The sequence below is a fragment of the Scylla paramamosain genome, chromosome 13 (assembly GCF_035594125.1).
Source record: "Scylla paramamosain isolate STU-SP2022 chromosome 13, ASM3559412v1, whole genome shotgun sequence".
In the NCBI taxonomy this organism is placed as follows: Eukaryota; Metazoa; Arthropoda; class Malacostraca; order Decapoda; family Portunidae; genus Scylla; species Scylla paramamosain.
The window spans coordinates 26,619,505-26,646,035 of NC_087163.1; the positions used below are offsets into that span (position 1 = coordinate 26,619,505).

At 44.2% G+C, this 26,531-nt stretch overlaps 1 protein-coding gene and 1 long non-coding RNA gene across 12 annotated transcripts in view; one reads left to right on the forward strand and one right to left on the reverse strand.

Moving 5' to 3' along the window:
• Window positions 1-5,703, forward strand: part of LOC135106615 (uncharacterized) — a 21,356-nt gene extending 15,653 nt beyond the window's left edge. For 2 of the 3 annotated variants that reach the window (XR_010271390.1, XR_010271391.1), the window contains exons 2-4: window positions 1,687-1,937; window positions 2,270-2,452; window positions 4,133-5,703. This is a non-coding gene — a long non-coding RNA (uncharacterized LOC135106615). Of the gene's footprint in view, window positions 1-1,686; window positions 1,938-2,023; window positions 2,453-4,132 lie in introns of those variants that run through there. The other variant, XR_010271389.1, reaches the window with a different exon arrangement.
• LOC135106611 (uncharacterized) lies at window positions 5,194-25,183 on the reverse strand. Of its 9 annotated transcripts, none has more exons than XM_064015887.1 (7): window positions 24,866-25,183; window positions 14,329-14,462; window positions 10,835-10,954; window positions 9,010-9,283; window positions 8,374-8,431; window positions 7,132-7,305; window positions 5,194-5,818 (listed from the first exon to the last, which is right to left on the reverse strand). In XM_064015887.1, the coding sequence occupies exons 4-7, from the start codon at window positions 9,191-9,193 to the stop codon at window positions 5,734-5,736; spliced, it is 501 nt and encodes a 166-aa protein (XP_063871957.1). In that variant the 5' UTR covers window positions 9,194-9,283; window positions 10,835-10,954; window positions 14,329-14,462; window positions 24,866-25,183; the 3' UTR covers window positions 5,194-5,733. The 9 variants fall into 9 exon arrangements, 6 of the variants coding, with proteins under 6 accessions (XP_063871957.1, XP_063871956.1, XP_063871954.1 ...); XM_064015886.1 differs by lacking the exon at window positions 24,866-25,183 and adding an exon at window positions 21,554-21,930 and having other exon boundaries at window positions 14,329-14,476; XM_064015884.1 differs by lacking the exon at window positions 24,866-25,183 and adding an exon at window positions 21,554-21,711.
• Between the last annotated feature and the right edge of the window lie 1,348 nt (window positions 25,184-26,531).

The window sequence follows — 26,531 nt, forward strand, 5'->3', positions numbered from 1 at the left end:
CTTGGTAGTGGCAATTAGCTTATGTCCTTGTTATGTGGTTCTGGTGTTAACTTGATAGGTTTGTGGGTTAAATGTATCAGTTTCATGGTTTGTGGGTGAAATGTATCAGTTTCATGACCTTTACACATTCTGGCTTGTACATGCTTAACCTAGCCACTAACAACCCTTACTTTCACACATGTACACCAGATGTTTGTTGCCTTGTTACATACTATTGTCATGTATTGAGTTAAGTATCTTGAGTATCTTACGCAGAATCAGCAGATACAAGCAAGCTGGTGTATTAATGTTTTGTTGGTACTGTACACTGATACGTGAAAAATTGGCTGTGAGAGGGCAAGATGGATCTGGGTGTGATAAGTTCACTGATTATGGTATTGAATTAAATGGAAATCTGAGATAATTCATACGTATGTGCAGCCAGTTTTATTTCCCGCATAGTACAGACAGAACATAATTATGAGCGGTTGTGGTTTGGTCAGATTAGTCTTGGTACAATCTGCTGTAGTCATCTTGTGCCTCAATCTTGGCCACGTAATGGTGGAGGGCTTTTCAAAACTAATCATATTACATAAAAAAAAGAAAAGTTTGCTTCATATACAGAGCTGTTAAAGAATTATGTGATTTATTGCTGATAAGATGGATGTTTAAGTTGATATTATGTTGATGCCCATGTAATTTTGGTTGGGCATGGTTTACTGTGTTGCATGACATGAGGAGCTCTTATGATAGGCATACATGTTGATAAAAATGCTGTAATTGAGTGTTCTGGAGCATTTTCTGGTAAGAGCATTCATGAATTCATGCGTGGTAGTTTTGTCCTATAGAGTGGTAGGTGAATGGAATAGTTTCATTAGTCAGGTTGTTTGTGCCAAGTCATTAGGTAGCTTTAAAAGATTAAACAAATTTATGGATAAGGATGATACATAGATATAGGTAGGTATGTTTCATACAGGAAGTGCCACATGTAGGTTTCATGGCTTTTTTGTGGTTTCCCTTATTTTCTTATGTTCTTAAACCAATGGACTTAGACACTTCAGAGGTTTTGTTGATTTGGTAACATTGACCACACATGGAAGTCTTCACAGGTGTTCAGTCTAGTTATTTTGTATCTGGTGCAGTGCTAACTTTTTATAGGTAGAAACTGATTTGGATCTGTAGTTATACTGCTATACCTAAATTACCAATAAAAATCTCATTAATAAGTGATAACTTCAAGCTCAGAAATAAATAAAATCTCTTGTAGGAAGAGGAGTTATTGCTGTAGTGTCTTACAGTACCCAGCATTATGTATGGCTGCCTTCCTGTCTGAGGCCTCATTATTTAGTATTTATGATCCTCCCGGATGGGTGGGGTCCATTGATGTATGAACCCAATTAAGGCACTGGGCGCTCTGTAGGAAACACCCTGCATCTGCTGTGGTCTTAGGATTATAGAGTGTATAGATATGCATCACCTGTTACCTGTCAGAAATCAGTAATAGTGATGGTGACTAAATTTCCTTCTTGTCTCTGCTTTATATGGTCTCAACAATCTGTGTTAAACAAATTTACTGAACAACATAGTTACTCATGTCTTCTTATACTTATAACTTTGTCTTATCCATCTCATATTGGATACATATATCTAGCCACCTATTTATTGATGTACCCACTGTAGATATTTAAGCTCTTGAACATATTTCAGGTGCCCAGAGCCAGCAGGAACCATCCCCATAGAGCCAAGCCTCTTCAAGCTGTGGCACCAAGCAAGGGTGCCATGATGGGAGATGTCTATGCCAGGGCTGCCTCCCCAGGATGGAGGCACAACACTTGATTTTCACCTAACACATCAGGAAAGGACTGTTGGGTGACACAGATGAGGCTGTGTATTGATTCTCATCAGACATTATAATTGTAGACCTCAAAAGTATTAATTTCATCACAAAGTAAAGCTCTGTAAGATACTTTCTTTTAACTTAATTTTCATTAGACTTGAAAAGCAGATTGTAATATATATATATATATATATATATATATATATATATATATATATATATATATATATATATATATATATATATATATATATATATATATATATATATATATATATATTCATTAGACCTCTAAAATATAAATTTTGCTACTGAGTAAAGATCTGTAAGGTATTTTTCTTTTAATTTAATATTCATTGTACAATGAGCTGTATTATCTAGTGTAACACAAAGAGAAAAACCAAGCTCCCTTGTGGTGGTGCTGGCAAGTTTTCAAGAATAATTCCTTTACAGAGTCTCCTACTGCTTGCTGGATCTCTGTGAGGCAGTTGCTGTTGAATGTTGAGTTGGTATGAGGCATGGGGGTTTTCCTTCAGCCACTTGGCAGCAGCTTAGAAAATGATCATCATTCAACAGGATTTGAACTTGGGCTCTGAGGATCACCATCCATCTGAGTGTTGGTCATGAGGCAACAAGGTTGTGGTTTTCAGCTTTTCTTGATTTAATCATGTAATACTTATCAAGTCTGTTAGCCTTATTCACCGGACCACACAACAAATGAAGAAAGTAAAGGAAGCTACAAGCTGTCAAGCCAACAAGTGGCAGTCACTATATGAAAAATGCCTACCTATTTCCACCTATCATCATTATCATCCATAAATTTGTCTAATCTTCTAAAGCCTCCTAATGACTCAGCACTAACAACCTGATTACTGAACATATTACATTCATCTATTATTCCTATTCTTCCTGTCCATATGTAGGCCTTATGATATCTTACAGCTTCCCTTATTTTCTTATGTTCTATATTTTAACTGAGGAATGAAGTGTTATTCAGTCAACCAAAAGGTCAAACTGTTCATTGTGAAAAGTAGCCTCTTTACTTGCCTTTTGCTTTCTGTACATCCAGATTTTGACAGAGCCTCAAATTATCATTTTTTGTACATGCAGGAATTGTTAGTGCAGTGAGATTTTTTTGTGACAACTTTGTCATAAATTACAGAAAAATTCATTAGTAACGTTTAGGTCTGAAGTTTGGACTAGTTGTCATAGGAAACCAATACTGGTTACCAAAACAGTGTAATGAAACCTCAGCCAAAACTAGATCAATATTTCATCTGTACATTTGGTATGTGTAAAACTGGAGCCAACTCCACTGTTGATTGCCAAGGATCTGAGGCCTTGAGTGAAATAGAGATGGTAGAGTTTTTGAATGTTTGTAGTAAAAAACTGTTAGATATAAACCCAAAGTAACTTATAATATTTGAATCATGCTGGAAAGATTGCAGATGCAGTGAAGTCGTGTTGAATAAATAATATTTAGTGTGCTCTTGTTCATCAGCATATGGCAGCAGTTTGCAACAGTGCTTTAGGTGTAGTACAGATGATTGAAACCAGAACACAGTTTGTTAGAGTTTAAATTGAACTGTCATGTTTTTTGTATTGCATTTCATTATAATGTAGTTTTTCTTTTTATCTGTTAGGATCTCCTGAAGCTGAGCTGTAAAGTTCTGCTTGTTGACTGAGCATATAGTTTGCAGTAGGCACTCGGTAGACTATTAGGTAGAGTGTCTTGCATAGGCCATTGCAAGCTGACATTGAAGTTATATTTCAAATTCACAACCAATCTACTGTTCATTGGCAGAATTCTCCATGACAGATCCAAGGAGCAAAGCTGAGTATGTAAATGTAAAGGCCAGTCCAGAATACCATGTGTAGTGAGACTGTAGTGTCAGGACAGTCAAAGGCACAGAGGTCTTGGTGATCACTTGGGAGTGCGTTGGAAAAGGCATACTATCACAACAGTCCTGATATGTGTTTGAACCTAGCCACGGGTGCCTTTTATGGTGAATGTATCCTATTTTTAGGTAATTTTCTCACCATTCTCATGACATTTAAGGCTGGGCATCACAAATTTTTGACATAGTTAACACATTGTCAACTATGTATAAGCTCAACCAAGTCAGCTGGAGGGCAGGAATCAAGCTGGAAAAGCACCTTCACCAGATTTTAGAAACGCTCTATAGTTACCATCATTTTGTTGTGCAAGTTGGAAGTTTGTGGGCATTGCTAAGAAATTTTAACTATGTAGTATAACTTATCTAAAATTAATAAAAATTTTTTTATACTATATCTAAAATTAATAAAATTTTTCAGGAGGGAGAGAAGTACAATGACTTATAGCTTCAGCCTCAAGTACAGACTGCTTGTCCCTTGAGCAGTCACTTCTGGGTGCCATACTGTGCAATGCAGTGATCCTGAATAGTGTATTGTCTTCTTAGACCTGAACCCTCAGCTCTTCATTCATGTAGAGGTAAGAATTAGATGTTTAGAATTAAATGTTTGGGTTCTGAAAGTGTAGGAGTTGAAATATTAGGAGTAGGAAGATTGATGTAACTTAAATGATGGGATAAGTGTAAGAAGTATAAGTATGATTAAGGGTAGGTGTGGAGACTATTCTGATTTAGTGGTGGTGTGCATGTTTTGTTTGTGGTTTGCATAAGACGTGAAAGGTGGTGGATTCTCAAGAGAGAGCACATTTAGAGGAAGCACACACAACATACACACAGATGGATAGGATTATTGCCTTCTTTTTCTGGCAGGTAGCATGTCACAGCAGCTCAGCTCACATTCCAGGACTATTCACTGCTTATTCAACAGACAATAGTTTGAAGACTGAAAGAAGGTGGTATCGGATTTTTATCATCTGGCCCATGATATGAATCTGGGTCTTCGCAGTTGTGAGCTGTGCAAGAGCTGTGTGACATAACTTTACGTTACCAGGCCACAAGATTTTTTTTTTTTTTTTTATGTAGGAGGGACACTGGCCAAGGGAAACAAAAATCTATTAAAAAAAAGCCCACCAAGATGCTGGTCCCAAATAGGGGCATTTAGTGAGAGATAAACTATATTTGGAATAATGATGCGCTTATTTGGGGTGTTTGGTGAAGGATAAACTGTTGTAATTAGAATGAAACAGTGGTACAATGCTTGGATAAAGGATAAGTTGTTTGTGATGGAAAAATTGTGTTTATAGGATATTTAGTGGAAGATAAGCTGCATTTTGAATTAAGTATGGATGTGGTGTGTGTTTTTTGGTGAAGTATAAACTGTTGTAATTGGGATAAAATAGTGTTGGAGATTGTGAAAACTTGTTAAACTTAATTATTTCAATGTATCTTATAAATCTTCTTGGCCTTCCTCTCTTCCTCTTCCTCCTCTTCCTTTGATTCTTAGTGTCTTTCTTTGTTGTGTCTTGTGTTCCTCCTTCTCTTCTTCCTCCCTCCCTTTCTGTCTTTCTTTGTTGTGTCTTGTGTTCCTCCTCCTCTTCTTCCTCCCTTCCTTGTAGTGTCATGTTCCTACTTTCTTTTCTTCCTCCTCTTCCTTCTCTGTGTCTTTCATCCTTCCTCCATCTTCCTTCACTTGCATGTCTTCCTTTAATGCACCTGTACCTCCTCCTCCTCTTCCTCTCTTTACTGTCTTGCTTGAGTAAGTAAAATTCAGGTTTGTCTAATATGTTATATATATCATTGAGGACAGGAAAATAGGTTTCTTTATTATTATTATTATCTTTCATAAAGTTTATATTTTACTATAATGTTAGTTTATTATTATTACTTATCATTGCAACACTGAATTTTTCTATAAGGATAAACATTTTGATAACATATTAGACCTAAACTCAAATATTTTTTTGTCAGAGAAAAAAATAAATAAATTATAAATCTTGTCTTTATTTTCTTAGTCTTATAAATTTTTTACAGCACACAGCATTTTCTTCCTGCAAAGATGTCCGTCTCTGTGTGTGTACATACTGCAGGCTGCTGCAGACAACGGCACAGTCTGAGGAGAGAGTGAGTGTTAAAATGGGGGGTGGGGTTATTATATTGGTTGGGCTGTGGGTGGTGGCTGTGGGTAAGTCAACATACTGTGGGGGACATACTGTGGGGCTGTGGGCTGAGAGAGAGAGAGAGAGAGAGAGAGAGAGAGAGAGTACTACTACTACTATCTCCTCCTCTTCTCTCCTCTCTCTCCTCTTCTTCTCTCCTCTCTCTCCTCTTCTTCTCTCTCTCATTCTTCTCTCTCTCATTCTCTCATCTTCTCTCTCTCATTCTCTCCATCTTCTCTCTTCTTTTTCTCTCCTTCTTCTCTTCTCTTCTTCTATTTCTTCTAGTTTTCCTTCTATTTCTTCTTTTCTTCATTCTCCTCCTCTCTTTCTCTTCTTCCATTCCTTTCCTTCCCTATCCCTCACTTTACAACACACACATACACACACAAAGAAGAAGAAGAAAGAGGAGCAAGAAAAAAAAGAAAAAAAAAATGGAGAAAAAATAAAGCAAAAAAAAATCACACACAAACAAACACTTACAAACATACCCCTTCCCTCCTTCCCCCTTAGACATCCCACATACCTCTAAGTCAGGTCGACCACCAGTGGCGTGTACTTCCCCTCGTCCCCAAGTGTCAGATCCCACTCAAACTTGGCAGAGAGGTTCTCCTTGAAGAGAGAGAGAGAGAGAGAGAGAGAGAGAGAGAGAGAGAGAGAGAGAGAGAGAGAGAGAGAGAGAGAGAGAGAGAGAGAGAGAGAGAGAGAGACCAATTTTATATATACAGAAAGCTTACAACATGCAGAATAAAATAAGATTAAAATAAAATAAAATAAATAAAAGTAGTTGAAATGAATTGTGAATTAAGATTGAAAAATTAGACTTTTCTAAAACAATAATAAAAATAATCACAATAAAAATCTAATAAAACCAACATAATAGTTATTCAGATCCATGTTTATTACTGGAATTAAAAAAAAAAAAAACAGTTAATGAGTGAGGAGGAGGAAGAAGGGAGTGGATGAATGAAGAGGAAGAGGATAGAGACTAATAAACAGAAGGAAGGAAGCCCACTGTCCCCGAACAGGGTCCAAAGCAGTAGTCAAAAATTGAAGGAGTGTGATGAAACCTCCCTGTTGAAGGAATTTAAGTCATAGGAAGGTGGAAATACAGAAGCTGGCAGGGAGTTCCAGAGTTTACCAGAGAAAGGGATGAATGATTGAGAATACTGGTTAATTCTTGCATTAGAGGTGGACAGAATAGGTGTGTGTGTGTGTGTGTGTGTGTGTGTGTGTGCTCTATCTCACACACACACACACACACACACACCCAGAATAAACAATATGGACGCTGGGAGGGATCATCTTCACTCCCCTGAACCACTCCCTGATATTCCAGAAGCTGACGTCAATTCCGAATCCGCTCCTGGTGACATTCCCAATATGATGAGCATGATGCCCTCCTGTGCCAGACACCACGCCACCTCCTCCTGTGCCATACCTGCTGGGGTCATTGTTAAGTTATTGTTAGACTCATTTTCTTTAATTAAACGCCTTTACAGACTCAAATATAACACACCCTTTTATTAATTTAATTATTGGTTGGTATATATATATATATATATATATATATATATATATATATATATATATATATATATATATATATATATATATATATATATATATATATATATATATATATATATATATATATATATATCTCAGCCGAAAATAATCCAAGAATCTCACCTGTCTACCCCCCAAAAAAAGCGCCCAAATATACATTCCTATTTTTAAACCCAAAAGTAGCCCAGATACATACGTAAAAATAAAAATAAATAAATAAATAATTAGAGGAAAAATATTGTGCATATGTGAGTGTTACAGTTGTTTATAACGCAGAAGAGGAAGAGGAGGAGGATACACACACAAATTTTCCCCTCTTTCTGAATCCCTAGGAAGGTGAGCGCGCGAGAAAAAAGACGAGTGATTCTACAAAGCCTAACATTTTCCCAAATATTACAGGAGGGAGGGATTAGGATACCACACGGAGGGGGGTGAAGGAGAGAAAGTAAAAGAGGGAGGCTTGGAGGTGAAGGAAATGCATAAAATTCATTTAATATTGGACGCTTCTCTCCTCAGACCATCCTTCACGGAATATTTACACCGAGGTTTCAAGATGCATGGTAAGAATCAACACTGAGGTTTCAAGATGCATGGTAAGAATCAATGTTTTTTTTAGTGTTTTAAGACAGTTTTAAGTATTTTTAGATTGTTTTCACATTGTTTTAAGAATTTTAAGTTTGTAGGAAGAGGGAGAAAGCTTATATATAGTACTAAGCCCAGAAATGATAATAATAATAATAATAACAACAACAACAACAACAACAACAACAACAACAGCAGCAGCAGCAATAACAACAACAATAATAGTAAGTAAGTAAGAGTCTCAGCCAAGGCAAATATTACAGAGAAAGGCAGCGCAGCAAGGGAAACCAAGCTAAATCTTGTCTTCTTGGTATTTACTTGTTATACCACCTCCTCCTCCTCCTCCTCCATTTCTCCTTACTTCTTATCATTCCTGTTTTGTCCTTTTTCCCCTCCAAGTCTCTTCTGGGTTAACAAGTCTGCCAATAATAACAGATACTTAAGAAACGTGATATAATTGTTAGTTGTTAGGATACACCAATGTTACCTATAGTTAAAGGGACTAAAATAATACTATAATGGGTTACTTCTAGAATCTCAACTCACTGATCTCACAGAATGGTTTGCTTATTCACAAAAATTCATCTAAAGTGCCAAACCTACAGTAAGACCCAAAGGTGACAGAGCCATGTGGGTGACGAACACTGACAAGCACGGTATCGCGAGGACGTTGCTACCACCTGCTTGTCCAATAAACCACAGCACCAAATTGACTGACAGCTTCACGCAACAAGTACAAAAACCACCAATTAAAAATACTGGAGTATGCAATATACGTACGTCCCTTTAGTAGAAATAATTCATTAAATTTATAAAAGCTAAGATAAGCATAAATAATTCATTATAAGTTGATATTAAAAGGTCAACATACATTCACCGTGGTTAGGAATCACTTAACAAAAATCAACTTCGTTAGCAATTAATATTCAGTCCTATAATGCATCGTCTTTCCTATGATCTGACTTAAGAGAAAAAAAAAAAAAAAATAGGTACTTGCAGCCACACAGGTTTTCCAACAAGCTTCTCTTCACTGCCGTAGCCTCCAGGTTCCAGCAACAGGGATTCATTTCTTGCTTCAATATGCAGAGCAGCTTCTCGTCACCGCTGGGGTCTTCCTGCTGACCAGACTGGCCTCTACACGCCGTGTACGGGGCTTCTCTTACTGTTACCGTCATTCCCATTTGCAATTATCACCACTGTGATTAGCACTTACGTAACTCGTCAGCTGATTCCATACATGGATTGTTATGCCCACCACTGTTATCCACATCCTGGTCAGAATATAATGTACAATAATTTAATCATATGCGAAGGAAATGAACTTGGTTGACACATCGAAACATCATGGAGTTCTGAAAATTAATTATATATATATATATATATATATATATATATATATATATATATATATATATATATATATATATATATATATATATATATATATATATATATATATATATATATATATATATATATATATATATATATATATATATATATATATATATATATATATATATATATATACACACACACACACACACACACACACACGGAAAAGATACCTTTCTTCACACACACAATGTAAAAATAAATAAATAAGCAACAATTAAATAAGATAGAAATGTATTGCCTCTGAGATCAAGAGGCGGCGACACCACCACCGCGGCACGCAGACTGGAGACACTTACGTGCTGGGAAAGAAAAGAGACATTCCTCTCATGAATGAAAAACTATTTAAAAACTCCAGAACATTACACCATTTTTTTTTTGTATCACCCTGAGGAATAAATCAGGCCAGCCCGTCCCACAGGCAGTCATGGCCTGGGCAGGGCTCCTTCCCCGCCCAGGTCCCGCGTCCTGCCTCGCTCCTGAGACCGGTTTTATCGTCCACAAGTGGTCACCAATATGGGTTTTCACACGCCATTGGCTAAATCGCACTGAAATACTGTGACATAATGGTGCTGCTGCTTGCTGGCTTCGGGGCAACAAGGAACTACATCCTTGTGCATCTCTATAGTGTTTTGCTTATCCGTTCCCTGCAAAGGTGCATCTTGGCAGTGGCGGGCAGGGCGCGCAGCTCACAGTGGCACGATCGAGGAGCCGTGTCCTTAACAATGCCTGTTTATTTATACAACTATGATTTACCAGCAATGTTACCCTCGGAGGCGCCTTGGCCTAATAACATCAAAAATATTTGTGTTCGTTACATGCGAACACCGCTCCATCATACTCCACGGCACTGCAGAGAGTGAATGTGAACGTGGGGTGACGACCCGGACACGCAAGTGTGTGTGTGTGTGTGTGTGTGTGTTGGCTCGGGGGGGAGTACCGGAGACACGTCGGGCCGCGGGTTGCGAGGATGAGCGTACACATACTATGGCCGCCTCGCTTTTCCACACACCATTGATACTTTATGAGGGATTTTCTATCTGGGCATTTATGGCTTCGTTGTAAATCTACATAGCGACACGCATCGTTGTTTTCTCTGTCAGCGTGTCTGGTGATCGTAAATCAGTCACTGAAGACGGTGAGGAGAGAGATGGTGCAGGACAATGGGGATGGGAGGAAGGCCGGGGCGGAAGGGGGCCAGGCGAGGCGACGGAGGCAGGCAGCTGAGGAAGCTGGATGGATCTGAGAGAGTTGTAGTACATGAAAGATGGAGAGAAAACAATGGATGGTGGTCAAGCTGAGGGCACATGAAAAATATTAAAACATTATGAAAAAGATCTTCGGGCGTCTGTCTTTCTTATGGATTTGATCTCTATTTCCACTATAAAACTCTCTCTCTCTCTCTCTCTCTCTCTTAGCCAAAGTACCGTCTGTATACAGATACGAGGCTTGACGCTTGTACTCCTCTGAGAATTCGGCACAGCACCAGCGCTAGCAGCACGTGTACAGGAAGCAGTGCGGAGTGAGGCAGCGCGATGGGACACCATCTGTGAAGGAGAATGTTACTGACGCACGACCAGAATAAATATATTAGGTGGTCTGTTAGTGAAATAGAAATTACACATCATAATTACGAATGCCACACATTTCTTTTTATTTGCTCTTGATTTAGGATGTATACATGAAATATTCTATTTTCTATGAGAAAGAAAAATCCTACATGTAAAAGAAGGAAGGTAAATGCATATATTCTCTAACTAACATTTCTTTGTATCAGAAACATGTGCTACGAGATTCCCCTCATGATTCGCTGACACAGATGCGACATGCGAGGCTGTCTTTTTTGGCTTGAGTCGCCGAGACGAAGACGTGGGCGTGAGTGGTAAGAGAAGAGAGCAACAACAGGAGGCCGGCAATACAGCACACCACCTGCAGGGGCCGCCTGTAATAATAACTTGCCACACATCTAGTCCAGTCCTTGGTGCGCCGGCTTTGTAGAAAACGTAAGTGGTGTACAGGGAGGACTCAAGGAAATTGAACTCATAAAGTAAGGGGGCGGCTTCCCTAGCTGCAGGCGAGGCACAGAGCGGTCGCGAGTGTCACTCCCCCGAACTTTATGGCGCTCGTTTCTTGGGTCAGATCGAGGGTCGCTCCTAGGAAAGAAAAGGTGAAGTCTATTGTAAATTCATCAAGAGATTGGCCGACACTAGTTAAGCTGTCCAGCCTCGAGGGAAGTTTGTAACAAATGTTGGATGAAATGGTGTTTGTGTCGAGCGTAGTGGACAGCAGAGGGCGGGAAGGAGACCCAGTCGGCGGCATGCTGCTCTTTTAGTGACTTGCCTCCAGACATTTATGGCTCTTGGCTCCTTCATTCATTAAAACGCGGCGATGGTGGTGGGTGGGCAGGGAGGGCACGACAGGGGGTGGGTGCTCGGGGATAAGGGACCCAGGGGCAGAGGGACGGCCAGACGCTCGTCGGGCCCACGTCTCGGCGGCCTCATAACCTCAGTCGCTTTAACAACCACAGTGACTCAATCCCAGCAAAAACCCCTCATCATCCTGTTGGATGCGTCAGGGATGGTTAAGCCACTTCCCTGTAGGACTGGGAGCCGACGTCGACAGAAGTGCAGGACATTAGACCCCAGTCCTACCGGGGGTCACCACCGGCTGTAGGGGCGCTGCTCACCGTATGCTGGGAGTCTTCGTATGCCAGGAAGCTCAGATGCTTGCACACGTACTCTCACGGGAAGGAATTTGGCTTTTTATGTTTTGATTACACCGGAAACAGCGCACACAACTGGGCACACCTCCCGCAAGGCCCCAGCGCGGACCCGACATAGCCTCCACTCATTAATGAGAGACAAGTGCTCCACCAACCATTTCTTGGAGGTTTTCACGACTGAGTTTGACGGTGACACGTCAGTAAGAAACATTAAACTCTTGTATCTACGTAAGAGATGAAATAAACCACCAAACTGACGGAAAAGTGTGTGTGTGTCATGTCAGGCCTCGATGGTCCACGGCCTGGTACTCGATTCTGGTAATCAGCGCAGGCTATCGCTGGGGTTAGTTGTTTTTTATTGTCATTAGAAACCCGCAGCCAGTCGCGGGATAAAGATGATGTACCAAAACCTCTCACGGATCAGACTATTCATACACTATTCTTGTCCTGTGTGAGTGTAATAGAACTGTTGTCACTCAAAAGTTCACAACTACGCGTTATGTTCTTGTGTTCTTGGCGTGGTGGTGGTGGTGATAGTGGTGGTGGTGATACGGGTAGTGGTGGGAGTATAATCAAGATTTCAAGAAAAAAAAATACATATATGATTATGAATCACAATCCCGAAAGTTCAAACTTCCCATGAAAACGAATGTTATAACCCGTGTTTGGACTGACTTGAAGACTTACTTAATCAAGATGGTTATACTACTTCCCCTGCCTAGCCCAGTCCTTCCTTGCCAGCCCTGCTTTATCCAGTCCAGCCCAGCCTTACCCAACCCTGCCCAGCACATCCCAGCCCACCCCTACCCAGCCCAGCCTAGGCTTGCCTTGCCTTGCCCAGACCTGCCCAGCACAGACTTGCCTTGTCCTGCCAACACCAGTCCCACTAAGCCAAGTCCAGTCCAATCCAGTCCAGCCCGGCCCAGCCCAGCCCAGCCCTGCCGTTGCGGCGCCAGGAACACATCTGTCTCTGTCAACACAGCTCGAATTGGCCGCAATAAATCCGACTTAAGGCCATCTCAGGCTAGACTCCGGCGGCCGTAACTCACACCGAACTGAACACCCGACCTGCAAGACCCCAACTGCTCCGGATTCTTGTTTCGAGCGCGACTGACGCGTCTCACGTTACCTCGAGCAGGCGGGCGGGCGTCAAGAGGCCTTCACGCCACCCACATAAGTCCCGTAGCAACCCCACCCACCACCCTGGCTATGTACCTCCGTCTCCCTGCCACACGCCACACCAGTGTACCATATTTCACGCTTCCCCATTGCCACCGTCACCACCACCAGGCGTCATTTAACCTCCAGCTCCGTCACATTACCATCTGCGTCCCCTGCCGCTGCAAAAAGTGCAAGCCTACCGTTTCCACAAGATCTAAAGCACTTATCACCTCAACCACCTCCCCGCCACCCGCCACCCGCCGCCGCCGCCACTCTACCCCAGCCATCCATAATGCCGCCCAAGCCATCCCGGAAGTCTTACTAACGCCCGCAAGTGGATCAGATTTCCTTTGACTCGACAAATGCAAAACAACGTCTGGTGTCTACTCCTTCATCCACCCCCACCTGCCCCCTCCCTCTTCCACCTCTTCCCTCTCTCCACCACCACCACCACCACCACAGCCTTCCCTCGTCAACCCATCTACTCTTAACAATGACAAGGAGGAGGAGGACGAAGAGACAGAAGACAGGAGGAGGAGGAGGAGGAGAACGAAGAGGAGGACAAGGAGGCGGACGAAGAAAAGGAGGACAACAGGTAGAGACAGAAGAGGGGATGAGAGAGAATAGTATGAATTAGTATTGTAATGCTCTGTTACTGCTCGATTACTATTAGTTTTTAGTGTTGGTATCGCTACATTCTGCTTCCTACGTTACTTTTTTTTCTTTTTATAAGTTCGGCTAGTATCTGCATTACTGTTACTATTCAGTTATCATGACGCTGATATCACACAGGACACGCAATGTTGTGTGTCTATACGTGGCCTGGAACGCTACGTACTACACCTCGAAACTAACAAAACGACTGAATATTGCCACTACACCTCTATCATGGAAACTAACTATTACTGCTATTAGTAATGATTATCTAAAGGAAGGAACGAGTAGAGACAGAGGAAGAGGAGGAGGTAATGGTCAGAGGGTGTAGGGCTCGTGAAGTGTAAACTAGAGAGAAGCGTTGGAGATGAAAGGTTTACATACTTGTTGCCACCGTTTCGTCTACTGTCATGATGGTGATGGTGGTGGTGGTGGTGGTGCTGGTGATGGTAGCCTCGTCGTCCGTCAGTGAAGGAGACGCCGGGGGCTCACCTGGCGTCTGGGGGCAGTCGTCAGTTCTGAAAAATAAAATCTGTAAACTTTCAATTCCTTGCCAAGGAGAAGCGTACCCGTCTTACTTGACACAAACCAACATTTCTGAACGTATGCTTCACCAATCCTCAGACTTTGTATAACCCTTGTGACTGAACTCAGGGGACTAGCACCTTTAGTAAGCCTTTTGTTTTTATGATGTTTTTGTTGCTTTAGGCTATAGAGTCCACTATTACATAAATATGGAGGAAGAGGAGGAGGAGGAGGAACAGGAGGAGGAGGACAACAAGGAGGAAGAGATGAGGCATGAATGGACGAATGGAAGAAGGCGCGAGGTACCTCCTGCCGCCCTCATGACTCACGCCACTAAGGAATTAAGGACAACTGACTACACGCACACACACAATGGCGCTCTGCCCTTCAGACGGGGCTCCAGGGGCGCTGTGAGGCTGTGAGGTGCTCTTGCTGCCACAAAACGCCCACAGCCGCCCGCACCGCTCCTGCACACCATGCCAGCCCCCTCTCAGTGCCATTACAAGCACAGGATAATCAGTTAGTGTGTGTGTGTGTGTGTGTGTGTGTGTATGATGGTGGAAAGGCTGGCGTCAAGGGCGGCGCCTCCAAAAACAGGTCGCTCTCGCCTCATGAATGTAAACAAACCAACCGAGGGCATCCTTAATGTGCTAAATGCGTAAATGTGCACATCACACACACACACACACACACACACACAGATACACCCACCCACGCAAACCTAGCACGGTTGGACGTCATCACCGCTACCACTGCCACCACCATCGCCGCCGCCGCCGCCGCCGCCGCCGCCGGAAGCGACTATGACAAAATTAAAGTTAAGGGAACAAAAACGGGATGAGAGAAGGAGTTTACACGTAATTGCTGCCAGCCGTGAAAACTAGACGGCTCGAGTTACGCGGACGACGACGACGAGGAAGAGAAGAGGTACAGGAGGAGGGGAAGGAGGTAGAGGAGGAGGAGGATGAGGTGGAGGAAGCGGGTGGTAGTTCTATATAATAAAGAGTGAGAGGAAAAGGAAGGAGGAGGAGGAGGAGGAGGAGGGCGAGGGGGAGGGCGGGGGAGGAGGAGGAGGAGGAGGAGGAGGAACACTACCCCCACACTTGGTAATGGATGTAGATTGCTCTATCGCATTACACTCCCCCATCTGTTTCGTTCTGGCCACGAGTATTGTCTCCGTGGCGGCCTTTTTTCTGCTCGTGTGCTCCTTCCCGCCCCCGCTCAGGCACACGGCGCGATGATGCACGGAGCCAGGGAGGGAGGGAGGGAGGGAGGGAGGGGAGGGAGGGTCGTGCTAGATATCAAGAGTCCAACACTAAAGGGTCCGATTAAGTTCGTCGCGGAAGGAAGGGCTCGAGTTTGTCTTCTTTTTATTAACGTCAGTCAGTCACTCATTCATTCATTCATTCATTCAGTCAGTCAGTTCTGTACATGCAACTGTGTCTTTGATGTTCTTCTTTGAGTGTACGTGCGCAGATGTTCTGGTGCAGAAATACACGTGTTTGGTTACTAATTCACTGTGTTTTCTATCGTTACCTTTGCTTCTCATTACACGGGACTGGTCTAACTTCATACCTTACTTTAAATCCTCCTTAAGAAGTACTCGTTTCCAGCTTACTCCCCCCCCTTCTCCATAAATACACGTGTTTTGTTACTAACTCGCTGCTTTCTCTCTCATTATATATTAGCTTGCAGTGAATCGTGTCTAACCACATCTTCCCTTAAATCACCCTTAAATACTCGTTTCTATCTTCCTCCCTCCCTTTCCTTCACTCCTTCCGTTACTTTCCCTCCCTTTCAATTACTTCATTTCCTTTACTCCCTCCCTCCCTTCCACCTTTACGAGCTAGATGATGCGAGAGAACTGCAGTCTCCTGAAGGCGGAGGTCCCAGGGCAGAGTGAGTTAATTGAGGCAAAGCATGGAGTAGGGACAAAAATTTGACGGCAACTGGATGGGATTGAGGAAAAGACTTACCATGAGGAGAGATGGCTGCGGAAGAGGTGTTTTAAGAGTGAAGGGATGCGAAAGAAGGGTTTTGAGATGGATGGAATAAAGAGAGGAGAGATTTAGAAGATGAAAGGAAGGAGAGATTTAGAAGATGAAAGGAAGGAGGATTTGTAAGGAGTGCATGCTAGGAGGAGGAAAATTTTCAGGTGAAGGGATGCGAAGGAGGGAATTTAAGAAAGGGGAAGAACAAATAGAGGAATTTTAATGAGGATACTAAATAAAAGAGGGTTTCTCTAAAGGAAAGGGTTTAGAAATTATAGGAAGGAAAATGAAACCTTTTTTTTCTTAAGAGAGAAAGAGTAAGAAAGAGATGCACAGTCGTAACAGAGGATTCTAAGAAGGGAAGAACTGCATGGTGAAGGATAGGAGATAAAAAAAAAGTTGATCAATCTTTGTTATCTCTTGGGTACGTTTAGCTTAGCGACTGGTGGTGGTGGTTGTGGAGTGGGTTTGTGTCACGGAGTTAGTATTATTGCAGAGGAGAGAGAGTTAGAACAGTACTAAGAAGGGCGTAAGATCAGGAGATAATCACTAAAGGAGGATGAGGAGGACGAGGCGGAGGTGGTAGTAAATGCTTCAAGGAGAACGGAGGAGAAAAGGAAGAAGTAAGGAGAGAGTAGTAAGTGCTTCAAGGAGAACGGAGGAGAAAAGGAAGAAGGAGAGAAGAGAGTAAGGGGAGGGGGAAGGAAGAGAGAGTAAGGAGGAAGGAGTAAGGAGGATAAAAGAAGGGAGAAAGGAGGGCAAAAGTGGTAATAAGGAGGACGAAGAGGGCAAGGAGGAGATAAGGAGGGAGTAAGAAGGAAACAAGGAAGGAGCAAAGAGAGAGGGAGGAGGGAATAAGGAGAGGGAGAATAGGGGGTAAGGAGGCACTGGACTAAGATAGGGCAGGGGAACAAGGGATTAACTGGCTCTTAGCACGGCCAACACAACATTACTGCGAGCACCGTGACAATGTCTCGTCACTCAGAGCAAAGGAGAGATTTGGGCTCACACGAATGGTGGCGAGGAGGAGGAGGAGGAGGAGGAGGGAAGGCTGTGGTAGGTTATAATGATTCGGGGTCAAGTCTAATTGTTCTGATTCAATTATTACTTTTTTTTGTCTCCCTCTCTCTCGTTCTAGTGGTTCATAATCATTAACTTTAAACTCATTCCCTAGCCAAACCATCGCTCCACATACATACATTACATAAATACATACATAAATAGAGAAGTGGATGAGTGGAATGGACACAGTAATCAGGTTATGTTAGTGCTGAGACATTAGGGAGCCTATTAAGATTATACATTCATGTACGAGATGACTGATGGAAATAGTATATTTTACGAGTATACAGGGACTGCCACGTGTAGGCCTGACGGCTTCTTGTAGCTTACCTTTCCTTATGCTTTTATGTAACCACACACGGCATTGTAGGAAGGATATTTAGTAGATGAAATGTCTGTTTGTGTTACTGCTGTGTGTGTGTGTGTGTGTGTGTGTGTTAGGGAGGCCTCTCTCATAATGTCCCTCTCCATGATGACTGCCGACACAACACGTCATCTCCCTCCATCAAGATTAAGTCTTTGTTAGTTTACTCACGCCTGCACCACCACCACCATCACCACCACAGCTGCACCTGTTGCCAGTTAAGTTTTAAAGGATGTTAAGCATGAAAAGAAAGAGCAAATATTTACATAATACAAAAAAGGAAACAAGCATGAGAAAAAAAATATTAATATCCAACGTAAACAATTGTTAACAAAAAACAGCAAAGGTAGAAAAAGGAGGAGCTAAGTTAATGAAATGAATAAAACCAGACTACCTCTACCGTATTCACCTGTTCCACTCCGCCCTCCAACACTCACACCCACTGAGCTGCCTTCCCCCTTCCCTTCCCCCTTCCCCAGGCCACCACTCCGCCCAGGCCAGACTAGAGAACGACTAATGACACTTCACATAGCTCTTAATAACTCGGCCAAGAACACAAGACGACCGTTGAACTTTAAGAGACAAAGTACTAATGGATTAATAAACTGAAAACACAACACTTACACAACCTTAGAAGACGCCACGCCTCCCTGACGCAACATACACCTACATTTCGCCTTCATCTCCTGAACCTTGAATAACAACGTATCAACGGATCAGTACAATGACAGTACCACACTTCCACAGCCTTGCAAACACCACGGCTCTCTCACCCCACCCCAACCTAACAGATACCTAACCTACAACTTCTCCGTCACATAACAGGAAGGATGACAGAATACCCTCTTAACATCAAGTCCACACCTCACGCAACACACCTACCTCACTACCTCCCACACAACAGGGAAAGAGGTAGCAGAATACCCAGCACCACCACCTTCACCAAGCCGTGTTCTCTCCCCGCAGCATTATCTCAATCTTAAACACGTCCTCTAACAGGCAATGTTGTCAATTTGCCGAGTAAACCGTCTTTATCGCCACAAATCCTCCCTGGGGTGGAGTCTGCACGCACGGCCTGTCCTCCCATGCACGGCGGCGACGCAGGCGACGAGAGAAGCCGCTTAGGGGTTACCCAAGGACAAAAACCTCTCGACTGGTCTGCATACATTTAACACGTTCTGGTGAAAAACTGACGTGATGAACATTAACGGCATTGTTCTTATCAGTGAGAGCACGTAAGTACAGGATCCGCCTCCCGCGCCATCATCCTGTTACCCTCGTTTTTTTTCCCAAGTGTACTACTGCTGAAACTTGCATGCTTCTACTGCTGTTAATGCTGCCCACATCTAATGAACACCCTGCGGCCGCCGCTGCCACCACCACCACTGCCACCACCACCATCACACACACGCACACGAAAAGCACTGTACAAAATCTTAATTCCCAAGAAAGAAAATGGATTATATTTTTGTTTCACTGCCGGAAGAGTTTGTAAGTAAAGAATCCGTGAAAAAAGATTAACAAGACCTTTTTTTTTTTACTCATATCTAATCAGTTTGATAATCAGAGGTGGCTGTTGAACGAAAAGGGACTTCGAGAATCACGTGTCATAAAATAGTGAAAAAAGGCTAAAAAACTTAATTAACAATCCAACACCGATTTATAACTAGCCCTTTAACTACCACTATATATAACCAACTACGTATATATATATAACTACCCAACTAACTGGAACCACGCACTCCGACTCTTCTCGTACACTCACTAACGCTTTCTCTTATATAAACAGAAACCTCCTTCACTCACTTCAGTAACAGTCAACTGCTTCCCAAGTAAAAAAAAAAAATGAAAACCGAGTGACAAGTGAGGCGAGAGGATGAGGAGGAAAAAGAGGAAGAGGAGAGGGTTAGGGAGGGAAGGTAACGATGGAGGAAAGTATAGGGAGGAATATGCTTCGAAGGAGAATGGTGGTGGGGGGAGGACAGAACTACAAAGATGGAAGAGGAGGAGGAGATGCATGTGGGCACCGAATTGAGTGCGAGTGTGAGGGAGAGAGGAGGAAGAATCCTGGCGAGAGAGAGAGAGAGAGAGAGAGAGAGAGAGAGAGAGAGAGAGAGAGAGAGAGAGAGAGAGAGAGAGAGAGAGAGAACCTGTGGCTATAAATAGACAAACAGGACGAGAAAATAAAGACGAAGCGGGAAAGAACGGTGAGGAAAGCGAGTAGAAAGAACAGAGTGCAGGGTGAGAGGGGCAAGGTGGGGAGTGACAGGGGCGGGGGAGAGTGACAAACAGCCGCGAGTGAGAGGGTGTTACAGTGCCAGCGGGAGGTCCACCACATACCATTTATACAATCTGCGGTGACGTCATTGGTCAAGTGAGGTCAATTGTCAAGGCGACTGTTAGACGGGCCACGTGTTGGAGAGAGGAGGGAGGGAGGGAGGGGAGGGAGGAGGAGGAAACATGGGGGGGAAAGGGGCGGAGTTTGTGTGGAGGTGAATGAAGATACTTAAAACCGGATGGAGAGTTTAAAGAGGAGGTGGAGGAGGAGGTGGTGATGGTGGTGGTAGATGGTTGTTTGCGTTGCAGAGTGAATGAGTGGTGTTAATAGCTAGTTAGATGGAAGGTGGCAGGGGAAGGAGGAGTGCAGTGGAAGGGAAAGATGTCTGGGAAGATGGAAAGGGGAATGGGTAAGGTAGCATTGGGAATAAGTATGGAATGGGGAAGAGGGGGAGATGGGGAGGTGGAGATAGGTGAATGGGGGAGGGAGGTAGATGGTTAATAGGATGGTCTCTTTTTTTCTATCCATTCAGAGTCTTCCTGCTTACTGCTCTGGCATACGACCATACGGGCGCACACACACACACACACACACACACACAGCCACCTGTCATACACACTCGTCCGCAGCGACACATCTTCATCAAGACAAGTGTCGCTTCTTCGCCCTCTCACTTACTCACTCCTTTCCGCCCTCACTCACCCTTCTTCCTCTCCTTTTATTTCCTTAACAATCTCTCTCTCTCTCTCTCTCTCTCTCTCTCTCTCTCTCTCTCTGGTTGTCACACAGCATTAGCCAAATCATCTCTCCTCCCTGTGTTACTCTAAAAAGGAGCAGCACACAGTCACTCTCTCTCTCTCTCTCTCTCTCTCTCTCTCTCTCTCTCTCTCTCTCTCTCTCTCTCTGTATAACTCATAAGTAATCACAACAGGGATTATTATTACGTTACTTTTTACCACCGCCTCGAACTCCTCCTCTTACTTTTAAACGCCGGGCATTTTTGAGTCGTTCCGAGGCACACAAGTTTACAGGAATTGCCGTCGTGCATTTCACCTCAGCTTTTTGGGGCCGCGGGAGGAGGAGGAGGAGGAGCGGTGGTGCGTCTCGGTTAAATTGTTGCCACTTAATGTAACTGTTGGTGGTGGTGGTCGGGCGCGGCGGCTTGGCGTGGCGTGGCGTGGGTTAGCGGGTGGCAGAGGGGCTGCTCACTCGCTCACTCAGCTTAGCGTGAATCATTCATTACGGAAATCTGACTCACTAACTGGTTCTTACTTCTCTCTCCCAACTAGCACCTTCTGTGTGTGTGTCTGTGTCTGTGTGTGGCATTAACAGTTCTTAAACGCACTACAAAACACTCAAGTCAATCTCATATCATTTCACGTAACTTACAGAGACAAGCTGGAGTAGAAATCAGCAGCGTTCACGAGTCTCCAAATCTGCAGAGAGAAATACGGGCCGCGTCCTTCCTCACATGGCGCTCAGGCGAGAGGCAGCCGCTTACACTCCGTCTCCACGTCCCAGAACGCTTTCTAGCAATATATACGCGTCTCGAAGCCTTTGAAGCCTCTGAACCGCTGCCATCTTGAAGCTGAGGACCATATTCTGAAAAATTTTCTACCCGCACCCAGACTACTTTCAAAAGGCTCTACTAGAAGTGACACGGGTTGACATTAACAAGATTTTCATACTATTAACGAGATAAATACTCTTGAAAACTTGGCTTATCATCTCTGTGGCCTTTGAAAATAGCCGTGGTGAGAGAGCAAAGCGTTTCAGAATACGGTCCTACACAAGAGAACGGCGAAACTTGTGGGTGCCGCGTTGCGGGGTGGAGGGAGTGACCGCCATCTGTCGGACAAGAGTCACGCCAACTGCTGAGCGTCGCCTACATGTCAATGAGGCGACGCGGCATTGTCAACACACCTGCACACCTCATTCTTTTTGTCTGGGATGACCGCTCGTCGCCAAGCCGGCAGAAAAAAAAAAAAAAAAGTTTGGTATTTTTTCTTACTCGGAGTGAGGGTGTGGGTGCGTGCGTGTTAATTCGCATTTATAAGTGGGAGCGTAGTACATACATCGAGAGAGGCGCTGCGTCCGCCGTGAAATGCAAGTACAGAGAGAGAGAGAGAGAGAGAGAGAGAGAGAGAGAGAGAGAGAGAGAGAGAGAGAGAGAGAGCACGTCTCAGTGATTCTAGACACGGAGGGGAACACCGAGTCTCAAGGTCATTCTAGAAAGACAAAGAAAATAAAATAAGAATAACAAATGATAGGGGACGGCCACGCGATAACAACAGCCATGTGTGTGTGTGTGTGTGTGTGTGTGTGTGTGTGTGTGTGTGTGTGTGTGTGTGTGTGTGTGTACGCGCGCGCGCGCGCTGAACAGCACTTGCACGACAAACAGGAGACGCGGAGGTGACGCATTTCCACCTTTCGTTCAGTTCTTGGATTGAATGAGAAGAGACCACGGGCGGCTTATCAACTACTCAGTTCTCTCCTTTCTCCTTCCACCTTGCGTTCAGTTCCTCCTTGGACTGAATGAGAAGACCACGGACGGGTCACCAAGTGCTCCAGCCAGTCTGCCTCTTATTCCCTCCAGCTGGGGCGCCCCTCGTAAAGCTCCCTGCGTGACCTGACCATCGAGTCATGATTGGTCCGGGTCTGAGAGAATCCTATAGCAAATTGCTCAATTGAGAGAGTTAAGTCAACGAAGGCAAATTATCACGGGTAACTAAACCCGGGTCGTAAACCAGCGGCGGTGATAGTGACGGGGTGCCGGGGGGTGGGAGGGTGGAAGGAGTGTGGGAGGGACGGGTGAGAGTGAGAGTGAATGGGAGAGGGGGAGAGGGAGAGGCCGGAGGGAGAGAGAGATAGCCAGATGTGTTGCGTGTCTTCAGCCACAAACGCGTCTGTCTATCTGTCTTTCTTTTGGATTTGATCTCTATTTCCGTTATAAAATTCGTCTTTTGTTCTCTCTCTCTCTCTCTCTCTCTCTCTCTCTCTCTCTCTCTCTCTCTCTCTCTCTCTCTCTCTCTCTCTCTCTCTCTCATTCATGCTTCACCGTGTCTCGTTTATCATTCCCATCAGTTCCCTTCCTCCTTCCCTCACACCCTCACTCACGCCCTCTCCACCCACGCCTTCCCCTTCCCGCCCATCACTCACGCCCACTGCCTTTCTTCTAACACTACACATGCCCTTATTGTTGCCTTCCGTGTGTGTGTGTGTGTGTGTGTGTGTGTGTGTGTGTGTGTGTGTGTCAGAATCTGTAATGACGTGCTACATACTGCAGGTAATGGAGAGATGGTGGCGCTGGTGGTCGAGGAGCGGAACATTTGTCTTCAAGAAAGGTTGGAATTACAGCGGGAAGGACAGACAGCATGCTTCTTATACCTCCCCTCCCTTCCTTCCTCCTTCCTCTCACTCCTTCCCCGCCAGCCAGCCAGTCAGCCACACACACACACACACACACACACACACGCTGCTCCCATTGATAATTATAATGTTCTCTGTCTCTTCATCCTTTTACGTATGATCATTCTTTGCCAAGATTCAGAGGACTGTGAAAAAAAAAAGCTAGCAAGGATAGAAATTGCTAAATATATCCTTTTTCACCCATAACTTTCTAGCAGATATTTATAAAGATTTCATACATTGCATATGGTGGTGCTAATTGTCTCGTATCAAAGTGAAAGGCTTAAAGGTAAATGAGTGAGTGGGTAGTTGGGTGGCTAGGTGGGTGAACTGGTGTGTGGGTGGATATATGGATGGGTGGATAAATGGTTAAGTCGGTGGATCGCTGAATGGCTGGGTGAGTGGTTGGTGTGGGTGATAGGGTGTGTGGATGAGGTCTGGTATAGTTGAGTAGATGGTTAGATGGGTACCTGGTTGGGTGGATGAGTATGAGTGAGTGAGTAGTTGGTGGACAGTCAGTGGATAATGGATGGATGGGTGGATGTGGTTGTGGATGGGTAGGTCAACGTGTAGTGGATTGTAGGGCGGATAGGTTGGTAGGTGGATGGTTTGGCGAGTGTGGATAGGATGATAGATGGGTGAGTGTGGGTGTGTGGGTTAGTGGGTGGGAGATGGGTTGATGGATGGGTAGGTGGGCCTGTAGGTGGTGTGCGGTGGATGGATGGGTGGATATAGTTGAGTGGGTAGCTGGATGAGTGGGCTAATGGAGGTGGGTGGGTGGGTGAGTGTGAGTCGATGGATAGATGGAAGGAGTTACAGCTGTAGGGGGATGGATGTGAGTGGGTGGATATGAATGAGTGGCTGAGTGAATGGGTTGGCAAATGTTATATTGGTGTGTGTGGATCAACATGCTGCCTTCACGAAGCCTGTAGTTGAGACGTCTGAGTCTAGAGACATTTTGGGGAACAAGTGCACGGTACCAAGTGTCTCGAGTGCCAAACGTCCTGAGGCCTATTTGCACTCAGGAAGATCTGTCTTGATGATCACCACCTGAGGCCTACAATTATGACCTCAGTACCATCCACCCCAGTACCAAGTGACACTAAACCAATGCAGAGAAAGAAGGTAGACAGACAGATATGCTTGTAATGAGTGAATGAGTGTGACTAATGTGGTTTGGGAGTGTCAAGAAGAGAGACGTGTGGAGGAGGATGCTGGAAATTAATTTACCCGGCGGGAGGAGGAGGGGAAGACTTAACAGAAGGGCTTATGGATAAAAGAAGGCGGACTTACTTGTAATGGGTGTGACTGAGGAAGACACATAAGACAGCGCGTTGGTATCTTGGGGAAGGTTGATCCGCTGTGGTGACCCTCAACCGAAGCAGCTTAAGGAAGAGAGGGTTAATCATCTCGTGTCCATTGTTGTTTCACTCGCGTGCCTCGACATAACTATCTCTTCACACCCTCGCCAGTTCTCTCACCCACGCCACTATGACCCTCAAGCCGCCCACGCAAGCTGCTCCTTCCTGCTGCACCACACTTGGGCCCGTGTTCTGAAACGCTTAGCTCTCTCACCACAACTAATTTCCAAGGCCGCAGAGATGACGAGCCGGTTTCTCAGAAGTGTTTCTCCTGTTAATAATGTAAAAATCTTGTTAATTTACAACTAGAATAAAATAAAAAAAAAAACACCTAAAAACACTTCAACTAGAGCCTTTTGAAATTAAGTAATTGGGTTTTCAAGAGTGTTTTTTCTAATAATAATGTAAAAATCTAGTTGATCTGTCACTAGAACCATAACAACACCCTTAAAAACCCGTGTCACTTCAACTAGAGCCTTTTGAAATTAGGTAGCCGTGTTCTCAAGAGTGTTTCTCCTGTTAATAATGTTTAAATCTTATTAATCTGTCACTAGAACCATAACAACAACCTTAAAACCCGTGTCACTTCAACTAGAGTCTTTTGAAGGTAGTGGAGGTGCGGCGCAGAAGTGTTTCAAAGTAGGGAGGGCAGAGGGAGCATGTTAGCATCACCCCAGCCTTATCAAACCGCTATCGTCATCAGCGCTCGTGTGACAGGTAACATGATGACGTGATGGCTACTCCTCCCCCTCCCTCCTTCTCCTCTCCCTCCTTCTCTTCTTCCTCCTCCTCCTCAGCTGCTTATCAGGAGGAAGACGAGGGGCGGGTGGGTGGGGGACGGAGGGTGGACAAGATATCGCTTCGTGGACATCTGCACGTCTGAGAGAGAGAGAGAGAGAGAGAGAGAGAGAGAGAGAGAGAGAGAGAGAGAGAGAGAGAGAGAGAGAGAGAGCGCACACGTCACTAATACTTCTCCACCTCTTCATCTCCCGTCGCAGTCATCGTCGCCTCTTACATCTCCTTCCCGCTTCCCCTCGTGTCATTATTAACATTATTAACACATCCTCCACCTCCTCCTCCTCCTCCTCCTTCGCCTCTACGTCTTATTCACTCCCCTTTCCTCCCTCCCCCATCACCATCCGCCCATTGACACGCCTCCGTTACTCATCTATAGAAGTTAAAACCATTCCTTCGAGAGACAGAGAGACATATACAGACAGACAGGCAGACACAGAGAGCTTGAGAGATCCTAAGACAGACAGAGACGGACAGATAGGCAGACTCAGAGAGAGCCAGAATCCTAAGAAGGAGAGGGATATAGCAAGGGTGACCTAAACAAAATCCTCAGGGTCAGTAATCACGGTAGGACAAGAAATAATGGGTTTAAGCTTGATAAACTAAAAAAATAAAAAAATAAATAAAAAAATAACGAGAAATAGGAAGAAGCTGATTCTCAAACCGAGTGGAAGATGAATGGAATGAACTTGGTAATTAGGCTGTTAGTGCCGAGTCAATAAGGAGCTTGAAAAGATTAGACAAACATATGGATGGTGATGACAGATGGAAATAGATACTTTGGGTTTCAGAGGCTGCGCAAC

Excerpts from the sequence above, each read along its gene's own strand:
- LOC135106611 (XM_064015887.1), bottom strand. The coding sequence starts at position 9,193 with ATGGGAATGACGGTAACAGTAAGAGAAGCCCCGTACACGGCGTGTAGA. Across the intron at positions 8,432-9,009 it reads GTTGGAAAACCTGTGTGGCT|ACTTGTTAACCCAGAAGAGA; the intron begins GCAAGTACCTAT and ends TATTATTGGCAG. Across the intron at positions 5,819-7,131 it reads GTCCATATTGTTTATTCTGG|ACTGTGCCGTTGTCTGCAGC; the intron begins GTGTGTGTGTGT and ends CTCTCTCCTCAG.